The sequence below is a fragment of the Anarrhichthys ocellatus genome, unplaced genomic scaffold (assembly GCF_004355925.1).
Source record: "Anarrhichthys ocellatus isolate YVR2014 unplaced genomic scaffold, GSC_Weel_1.0 scaffold3, whole genome shotgun sequence".
Classification (NCBI taxonomy): domain Eukaryota; kingdom Metazoa; phylum Chordata; class Actinopteri; order Perciformes; family Anarhichadidae; genus Anarrhichthys; species Anarrhichthys ocellatus.
Window position 1 is genome coordinate 3,965,471 of NW_022280033.1, and position 9,118 is coordinate 3,974,588.

General features: G+C 40.7%; 1 protein-coding gene across 1 annotated transcript in view; it reads left to right on the top strand.

Annotated features, from left to right (window-relative positions):
• Positions 1-297: 297 nt before the first annotated feature.
• Positions 298-9,118, top strand: part of kif20ba (kinesin family member 20Ba) — a 32,639-nt gene continuing 23,818 nt past the window's right edge. Inside the window, exons 1-18 of the mRNA XM_031877944.1 lie at positions 298-381; positions 868-976; positions 1,301-1,390; positions 1,572-1,694; positions 1,890-2,028; positions 2,337-2,521; positions 3,276-3,315; positions 3,640-3,846; positions 4,353-4,464; positions 4,956-5,027; positions 5,183-5,329; positions 5,827-5,989; positions 6,114-6,269; positions 6,370-6,495; positions 7,280-7,419; positions 7,527-7,650; positions 8,168-8,333; positions 8,609-8,793. Coding sequence (XP_031733804.1) covers positions 371-381; positions 868-976; positions 1,301-1,390; positions 1,572-1,694; positions 1,890-2,028; positions 2,337-2,521; positions 3,276-3,315; positions 3,640-3,846; positions 4,353-4,464; positions 4,956-5,027; positions 5,183-5,329; positions 5,827-5,989; positions 6,114-6,269; positions 6,370-6,495; positions 7,280-7,419; positions 7,527-7,650; positions 8,168-8,333; positions 8,609-8,793 — 2,295 coding nt within the window. The 5' untranslated portion in view covers positions 298-370. The remainder of the gene's footprint in view (positions 382-867; positions 977-1,300; positions 1,391-1,571; positions 1,695-1,889; positions 2,029-2,336; positions 2,522-3,275; positions 3,316-3,639; positions 3,847-4,352; positions 4,465-4,955; positions 5,028-5,182; positions 5,330-5,826; positions 5,990-6,113; positions 6,270-6,369; positions 6,496-7,279; positions 7,420-7,526; positions 7,651-8,167; positions 8,334-8,608; positions 8,794-9,118) is intronic.

Here is a 9,118-nt window from a genome sequence, read left to right on the forward strand (position 1 = left end):
GTATTTTTTACTTTTATTTTTATTGTATATGCTGTGCATTTTTGTACTCAATATTTTTTATTTTTACTCTGTTACTTTGATTGCTTACCCGTATCATAATGCTGCTGTAGCGAATAAATTTCACCCTGCGGGATTAATAAAGTATCTATCTATTCACACTCCATACCAATTGGTGGCGGTAATGCGCCCTAACGTTGTTTGCCAACCACCATAATAAAAGAAGAAGAACAACAACGAATGGACGCATGCGCAGTTTCTGCTTGAATCCGATTGGTCCGTTTCAAACTCAGACCGCGACTGTGTTGTGTTGTTGTCTTTAGTTAGCTAGCACACAAAATAATACTATTTCTACTCACCTAATGTCCCACATATGACTGCCAGGTAAGTGCTTCTGAGTACGTTTCAGTTGTGGTGTTTTCGTTCACGTCTTTTCAGAAAAGTAAACGGACATTTTAAACTATGTTATGTTAATCAACGCTACATGTTGACGGGTGCGGCTGCTAGTCATCTGAACATTTCTAGCTAAACGGCTAACATTAGCTTGTTTGCTAGCTTGTCCAAGAAACTTTAAGCGGTTGGTGAACACATTTTGTAACGATCCAAACTTGCAGAAAAACCGTTAAAACCGTTTATGAACTGGCAAGACACCGATAACGTTAACAAAGCGGCACTATAATGAGCATTTGGAAGCTATCAAGTGCATCACTAGGTGCCACATTTTTGAAGGGGGTGGCTTAACTTAACGTTACTGTCCGTTGAGTTTGTCTTGGTAAGGCAACGTTTTTTAAAAGCGAGCTAGCATTTGATGACTTGGCATTTTTTGCTTTGTTTTGGCTGACTTTTCTGTCGTTGTTTTATTTGTGGCAGGATGATGGAATCATGCCTGAACAACCAGGCTGACAGGCGGGAACAGGTAGAGGTCGACGATTTGAAGAGAGATCTCTCATCAGAATTCAGCACCTTACCAGACCCTCAGGTAAACCTGGAGAAGTCATTGTAATTCACAATGATGCTATCAATACTAATGTCAGCATATTCAAGGTATATTCTACCTATAGTCACATATATAGGATATATGGAATATATATTTTTGCCCAGAACGAGGACTGTGGATTTTGTCCCTCCATCACTTAAATTGAAAGTGCATTATGAAGGGATCTTACAATGTCCTGTATGAAAAAGAGGAATCATTACAACAAGCAAATGTGAACCTATCCTTTCAATTTTAGAGTTTTTAGCCCAAATGTAGTCTTTCACTTTCCTCTTGCTGTTTTTGATTAAATCCTGATGTGTTGTGCAGCATTCCAGCATTGAGGAGAGAGGACACCTTCAGGTCTACCTCCGGATCCGACCCTTCAGCTCAGCAGAGACCATTAATGGAGAGTCACAGGTAAACATGAAGAACATACAGAGAGTTGATCAGAAACAAAAGTATGCTTGGTAGCTGCTTGGTTTTGTGGTTGTCAAAACTTTGTTTATATTTACTCAGAAAATAATAAAATAATGACTTCAAGACCCACCCCCCTAAAATGGGCTGTCTGTCTGCCTTCCTCTTCTTTTGTTTTTACCAGCACTGTGTTACCATCGAGCCCCCTGACACCGTTCTGCTGAAGCCTCCCAGGTTGTCCCTCTCAGCGAGGCTCAGCGTTGAAAAATCACTTCCACAGACTGGACAGCGCTTTCAATTCTCTCAGGTTCGTGTTTCCTGGCAGATAAGATGGCCAACAAAGTTTATTGATGTGTATTGCAATGCATTTTGGTCTGCCGCCTTTCATTTTCTGGACCTAAAAACAGGGCCACAGGCAAGGAAAGGTTGAGAAATCCTCATATACAAGAAAGTGTTTCATTGTCTTTTATTAAGTCCCTACTCATTACCTCCCTTTTAACAGGTGTATGGTCCTGAGACGATGCAGAAAGAGCTCTTTCAAGGCACAGTAAAGGATTTGGTGAAAGATGTTCTCGAAGGGGAGAACTCTCTGGTTTTCACCTATGGAGTCACCAACGCTGGGAAGACCTTCACATTCTTAGGTGTGTTCCTCTTTGTTATTGTAGATTCTGCTTTGTTTGGTCTATTTGTACCACAAACCTTAGCTCGGCTAGCTATCAGGAGACTCGGGCTGATACTTTGTCAATAAGTGAGTGAACTCTGAATTTCTGATCTGCCTTTGCTGAAACTGATGACTAAAGTTAAATGTGCTGTTATGTAGTTGAAGCATCTGGGAGGAATAATACTTCATAAATTACCCATTATCAACCGATAATTTGTCGGGCCTAATGTATATCTTGCATCCCTACAAGTATCTTAATAATGTAATGATCTGCTTTTGTCACTCCAGGTCCAGATGCTGATGCTGGTATCCTGCCCAGGTCTCTCGATGTCATTTTCAGCAGTATTGAGGAACAGGTGTTCACTGGGATGAGCGTCAAACCTCAACGTTGCCGAGAGTTCACGAAGCTCACCAGGGAGCAGCAGGCTGAGGAAGTGACGTTCAAGAGAAAGTTCTTCAGTCAATTTAAAGAGGTAACCAGTCTGTCCAAACCTGCTGCAGAGTTAGCAGAGCAGCATCTCCAGTCCTCCATCAATGTCTGCACGGGGTTCATTCAGGCACAGAGCCAGCGTAAAAGCCAATTAATTTACATGAAAGAATTGAAAGACGGAACGGTTCTTCCCTAAGTTACACACGAGAGAAGTTTGGCTTCAGGGCTCTCTGCCAGAAAACCCATCCTGCCAAACATCTACCTAGGTTTTAGTCAACAAACTACTTGGTTTGGGTTAAAATAAACCCTTTCTGGCAGACAGCCCTAAGGCATACTCCCATGTGCTGTGTGATTCGTGGACAGACTTTTTAGAGGTTTAAATTGTCAGATAGCCTCCTACACATTTCTACATAATGCATATACTTCATGCCATTTGGAGGACTGTAGGTTTTTGGTCCTTCTTTCTTTTAAGCTGGTAAAGTTTAAGCGAATATCGCCCCCAGACATATACTGCCTTTGAATGCCTTAAAAACTCTTTACTAAACTTTTTACTAATTGCTCTTTGTAACATTGCTCTAAAAAGTTCTCAAATAAATAAACTTGTATATATGTATATATGTATATATGCATATATGTGTATGTATATATGCATATATGTGTGTGTGTGTGTGTGTATGTGTGTATATATATATATATATATATATATATATATATATATATATATATAGGTAAGTTGTTCAAATTAAAAGTGTGTTTGATGCATTTTTAACATTTTAATCTTTTACTTCATCTTTTAGAGTGAGAAGAGCAATACCAGCCAGAGGACTCTCCTTGAAGGCAAGATTTAGATTTTTTATTTTATTCTACTATTGGTTGTTTTTCTGCTATTGTTTTTTTTTTTTTTTACTCTGCAGCAGCTGAACATCTGACACTGAAAGCACCTGTGCACTTTGATCATGTTGTATTACTGATTGATAGGACTATCGGGCTTTGTTTTTATTATCAGAATGTACTGATTAACCTGAGGGCAGGAATGCCAATACATCTCTTTGAGTTCTGTTATACAGAAAAGTAAAGCACAGAATTGCTACTGTTACTAAGTGCTGTAGAGCGTGTTACTACAGGTCAATGATTTTTAGCGTTTTTTGTTTTTTTTTGCAGACTCCTCCATGCTGGGCACGACCGTAGCAGCAGAGGACAAAATCAGCCTGGCAGTGGAAGCCCACACTAAGTTCTCTGTTTGGGTTTCTTTCTGTGAAATCTACAATGAGAACATTCACGACCTCCTTGAGGTGGTACCCAGCGGGGTGCCGAGGAGGACCGCACTGCGCCTGTCCCAGGACGTCAAGGGCAACGCCTTTGTCAGAGGTCTGAGGGGTCGGGTGGGGGGGGGGGGGGGGGGGGGGGGGGGGGGGGGGGGGAGCAGCAGACACTACCACATTATTTGTATATTAAAACAATGCAGACTATTTAAGCATAGATTTGATCTGTGGCAAATTAAAATATCCCATCAAAGTTAAATTACTTTTCTTTTTTTCCCACCGAATGTACTCTAATGCACTATAATGCTTAGTGACATTCGTTGCAGCTCTTGTTTAAAATGAGTACAACTTCTCCCGGTGCTGTATTTATGGGTTGGTGTACTTTGCTTCTTTGGCCTGATGAGCTCTCTACATTTTCTTAAAATAAAGTAATTTAGGACCTTTCCCGTTGAATGTTGAGAAATAAGCATATGAATAAATGAATGTCATGTTGCTCAAATTAATGGTCAGAAACATTTTGGAATTCTTTAACTTTTCCTGCGTTAAGATAAAGAGTGAAATGTTACCTGTCCGTTTTATATGAATCTCCTGTTTTATCACATTTGTATTTAGATCTGCGATGGATGCAGGTGAATAGTGCAGAAGAGGCTTACAAGGTGATGAAGCTGGGCAAGAAGAACCAGAGCTTCTCCTCCACCCGACTCAACCTGCTCTCCAGTAGGAGGTGAGGACTTCAATAACCATTGGTATATTTAGTGGAATACCATGGTCATGGTTTGTACCTGGATAATATTCTTAACCGGTGGTGTTGCAGTGACAAGTGTACATCACACTGATTTTGTGAACAGAATATTCATTTTCAAAGATTCATTTCATTTTATCTTGGTTATTGACCCCCTTCATATAAGCATTATTATCTTTAAGTCAAATGTGTTTTTTGCCCGTTGAGTAAGGCATACTCACTTTTCTGTGCACTTGCTAAATTGTGGTTATAGTTTTACTAAAATAAACACAACATAAAAAAGGGGAGCAAAATAAATCGGAGCCAAGTCTCTTAAGAATTACATTCGTCCACTTTATAACTGTGTTGTATGAATTTTATTTCTCTGCTTTTGTGCTTATTTCTTGTGGTAATTTCTCTTTTAAGATCCTGTTTATTCCATCTTAATACAAAGTTACTGAAACATATGCTCCATATGTTTTGTCTTTCTGCAGTCACAGTATTTTCTCCATTCGTATATTGAGAATTGAAGATATTGGGACTCCCAGGGTCCACGCAGTCAGCGAGTGAGTGACACTTTAGACATATAGACATGGTTTTAGGTGTGGAACTGTCTGTTTGCAAAACAACGCTGCATTGAACATGTGTGCAAAATATAATCTTTAGCTGGATGTACAGCGTGTCTGAGTTATCGTGTACTTCTTGGTGCGTTTGTCATCAGGTTGTGTTTGTGTGACCTGGCTGGTTCGGAGCGATGCGCTAAGACCCAGAATAAAGGAGAGCGCCTCAAAGAAGCCGGAAACATTAACACCTCATTGCTCATCCTTGGAAAATGCATCAATGCACTACGACACAATCAGCAGGCCAAGTGAGATTTTAACTATCCGTCATTTTCTCCTTAATATGCTTTATGGAATATGAAAGGGTCACTCCATAGTGCTCTAAAAGGAGAGTGAAACTCTTTTTTTTTTTTTTTTATCCTCCCTTTAGCACACTGTTTTGTTTTACTGTAGTTGTAATATTTTCAGCAACTACAAAAAAGATAAACCCTACTTAATACAACTTACAGCAGATGGAAAAAGTTTACGGCTGGGGACAAAAATTGATATCTAGCAGCTAAAGATCCAGATATTTTTCTGGTGGAGGAGTTGGTGGAGACCAAATCAGTGCTAAAAGGAGGATGAACATTGGACTTGCAATCATCAATCAAGTGGACACAAACCCAACTTCTATAGCGTGATTAAATTGCATAGTGTATAAATAGGTAACTGTTTGGAAACACATTTGCCGTAACAATTTAATAAGCTTTATAATAAGAAATTCTATACAAGTTATCAATGCCAACTAAGCTGTTCCCTCCCTCAGGCTGCGTCAGCATGTTCCCTTCAGGGAAAGTAAGCTGACCCACTACCTGCAGAGCTTCTTCCTTGGTCGAGGTAAAGCCTGTATGATCGTCAATATCAACCAGTGTGCCTCCATGTACGACGAGACGCTCAACGTCCTCAAATTCTCTGCTGTGGCACAGAAGGTGCATATACATTTTCATTTTCTCTCTTGCTTTGCTCTCTGAGAGTGTTCCCCCTTTTTTAAGTGTATAATTGGTGATTATTATATTTAATGTTTTTTTCTTTTTCATTCCTGTCCGTTTCCAGGTTGTTGTTCTGTCCACCAGGACCGCTCCCATCATCATGCCCCAGAGGTCCGCCAGTGATATATCCTTCATCATCAACAACGCTGAGAGAAAGGCTCTGCGGAGCAGCAGGAGGAGCTCCTTGATTGGCTGGGATACTAGCCTGGAAGATGTGCAGGTGGGGTGGAGCCTGGGTCACATCATGAGGCGTTTGCTTTTTACTTTACTTGGATTATCACTTGAAATAGTTTGTAAACATGTTTAAATCTTTTGTCCAGGAGGACGAGAATGATGAGTATGAGGAAGAAGAGAGCCTGATGGAGAGCACAATGGATCAGACAGGCAATGAAGAAGACGCAGATGAAAGTGATGATAAAATTCTCATCAGTGAACGGACGCACCAGGTCAGTCCCTTAACAATATTGGATCCCATCGCTATCAATCTGGCGACTGATGAGCCTCTCGGGGGCACGGGGCTATATTTCAAGGATTTCAGACTTCCTTCTCCGTACACTTCTCATTGTTCACAGTCCGGTTACCAACTTGAGATGCCAAGTAGCCAGTGTACAAGCTACATTTATACCACTATGAGCTAAATCATCGTCAGACGATAGCTGATGGGTTCCGAGATTGCATTTCGGCTTTTGCTCTCTAAACAGTCAGATTAGTGACTTGAGCTGTCCGTGGGGTCTTGTGACTTTGAAGAGGGCATAGCTCATTTTCAGTTCCCGGTCAGAAAATAGTCTCAATATAGTGTTCACTTAAATGGATATTGATTTGTGGAGGTAGGCTCTTCTTTCAGGTGGCTACAAAACGTTTTGCGTTATTTTAATTACTAAACTTTATTTTATAAAGTTCCCTATTTTATACGTCAAGCATTTTTTTTCATTTTCTGTGATTCACAAGGTTTTATTGTCTGAGCAATGATCACTAATTCCTCATCGCAGGACGTTCATTCCAACACTGGAGAAACTTGAATTTCCTGTGTGTCCCCCCCCCCCCCAGTTTCTGCTGGTGCTGCATTTCTTTTGTTGCTTGTTCCTAAAGATAGAAAGATTTAACATCTTAATTTTAACAAACAGGTCATATACTTAAAAATATTCAGTAGTCTTACTTATAAGAACATTTCTTTTTCGATGTGAAAACTCTTTATTGTTGTTTGATACTATTTTGTGTCCCGTTCCTCAGAGGCAGTTGGCGTTGGTTAACCAGCTGCAGGTAGAGCTGAAGAAGGAGCGAGCCGAGAGTCTGCTCATGGAGGCGCGACTCAGAGAGGAGATCTGCAGAGAGTTCTCCGAGATCTTCTCCGAGATGCAGATTGACTATAAGTGAGACTTTTAATATATATTTATATTCCTATATGATGTTACCAAGAATGTTTTGGGCACGATAATTAAGTCGTACAAATGTGTGTCTGTGTGTGCGTTTGTTTCAGTGACCGCCTGGCGAGGGAGAGCGAACTCTTAGAGGAGCGAGCAGAAAGGAGGATGGAGATCTTAAAGAGCCTCATGGCCAAAATGGCCAGCGCTGGACCCAGTCAAGATGCACAATCTAATATGGTAACACCATCTCCTCTCCTGGGATCCCACTTCATGTATTGTGTGTTTTGTTTGCTTATTGGTTGGGTGAATGTTACAAATTCTAAAACAGATTTTTGGTAACAACAATGTACTGATTAAAACGTGAATGAAAAGGCAATTATGTGGAGGCTGTATTTGATGCCTATCCTATTGTATCTTAGTGACAAGATTCTTATGCTACACTCACACTTCATACATCAAGTTCTCAGTAAGAAATAAAATAATGATTTTTCTTCGTTGTCAGAGCAAAGGTAATTTCAAGGTTTCTAACATTCCATACAAAGTCGGGCAAGTTATTTGGTCTCTTCTTGGCATCCAGTATGTATCACACAAGCAGAAATTTGTAAAGTATTTGCTTACTCAAGCAAGTATAATTTGAAGTATCTGGCTCCAGGATAGTGTTGGCATGTGTGTGGGCACCACAGCTGGATGTTATAATTGTGGAGATGTGCTCACTAATCTCCCTGACTGATTTGATGTTTCCTACCTCCCTCAGGACACATCTCTGGACTCCCACTCCTCTGAATTGGCAGGCATAAAGAATGCTGCTCATGCATGTCTGGGTTCAGTCCGAGCAGGTGCTCAGGAAGAAAGTGGAGAGGCTGGAGAGGAGCTGGAGAGGAAGATGTTGGAACAGAGTGAGCACCAGCCGAAAGTCCAAGGTCAGATACCTCAAAAATCTCAATGGTAAAACCTCGTATGAATCCATCAAGTGGAGGAGGAAAATACAAACTGTGCAGTCACATATGTCAATATAAAAGTTGTTTTATTGTTTACTGATGTAAATTCTGGTTGCCTTTTTAAAGTTTAAAGTTGTTTTATTGTTTACTGATGTAAATTCTGGTTGCCTTTTTAAAGTTTAAAGTTGTTTTATTGTTTACTGATGTAAATTCTGGTTGCCGTTTTAAAGCTTTTTTTTTTTGGTGTTATTTCCTAGGTGAATCCAGTGGATTAGAGGATGAAGAGAAAAGGAGGCTTCTCTCTCAGCTTCAGGAGAAGTCGTCAGAGATTGACCGGCTGGAGAAACAAGTGAGACACCTGCAGAATGTGGCAGAGCTAAGCTCTCAGAGCTGCGCCTTGCTGCTCGAGGAGGGGAGTTCACGTGAGAGACAGCGGCTGCAGGTAAGAACCCTGAGGATAGGAGCACACGGAGGGAGGACCAGGGGAGGAGCTCAATGCCCTGGCATCAGTATCCTGATCATTCTCAGTAGAACCAGTTTTTAGCGAAGGGCAAGCTGAGCATTATCCTTTACAGTATGTCAAGGGTTTACTCATATAGTTCACAAATAGGTTAGCATGTAGCATTTTGCTCAGTTACCAGGAATATGAATCGGAGATGCACTGACCAATCAGCTGCCAATCAAAACCCGGTTTTCAGCTGATCACTTGTGACCTTTTATATACAGTGGGTACGGAAAGTATTCAGACCCCTTTAAATTTTTCACTC